The sequence below is a fragment of the Hippocampus comes genome, unplaced genomic scaffold (genome assembly GCF_001891065.2).
Source record: "Hippocampus comes isolate QL1 unplaced genomic scaffold, H_comes_QL1_v1.1 scaffold190, whole genome shotgun sequence".
Classification (NCBI taxonomy): Eukaryota; Metazoa; Chordata; class Actinopteri; order Syngnathiformes; family Syngnathidae; genus Hippocampus; species Hippocampus comes.
The window spans coordinates 315510-316138 of NW_017805121.1; the positions used below are offsets into that span (position 1 = coordinate 315510).

General features: G+C 59.0%; 1 protein-coding gene across 1 annotated transcript in view; it reads left to right on the forward strand.

Annotated features, from left to right (window-relative positions):
• Positions 1–629, forward strand: part of LOC109513441 (calcium/calmodulin-dependent protein kinase type II subunit beta-like) — a 21577-nt gene that overhangs the window by 19496 nt on the left and 1452 nt on the right. The window contains exons 2-3 of the mRNA XM_019865930.1: positions 10–140; positions 225–319. Of these exons, the coding sequence (XP_019721489.1) occupies positions 10–140; positions 225–319 (226 nt within the window). The remainder of the gene's footprint in view (positions 1–9; positions 141–224; positions 320–629) is intronic.

The window sequence follows — 629 nt, forward strand, 5'->3', positions numbered from 1 at the left end:
GCGCTCAAGCGCCCGGTTTGTTTGTTTGTTTGTCTTTTTGAACGGCGTCCCGTTGACTTTGCAGCCCGCAAGCAGGAAATCATCAAGCTCACCGAGCAGCTGATCGAGGCCATCAACAACGGAGACTTCGAGGCTTACGCGTGAGTCGGCCTCCTCCGCTGCGCCGGCGACGCGGGCGCGTTCCGGGACCTCACGCCGCTCTCTGCTTTCCTCTCCCCGAGCAGCAAGATCTGCGACCCGGCCTTGACTTCCTTTGAACCCGAGGCGCTGGGCAACCTGGTGGAAGGGATGGACTTCCACCGCTTCTACTTTGACAACCGTAAGCCTCGCCAAAATACGCTCCGCCGGCCGCCCGTCGATTGGCCGCTAGACTGCGCTTCCGTTGACGGATTCGCTCCCCGCTTTCTGGCCGAGATCCTGTCACGGGCAGCTTTCGAAATGAAGGCCTGCTATCTCCGAATCAAGATGGCAGCCGTTCGTGTCCGTCCGCTCGCTCTGGAGTTCATCGGTTTGTTTTTGACTTTGACACTCGGGCCGTCCGTGTCAGTTTCATTTTTGCTTTCGAGCGGCCAATCGGTTTCGTTGACGTTCGACAGTCCAAAGGGTTGGCGGGTCACCTTTCCGGCCTT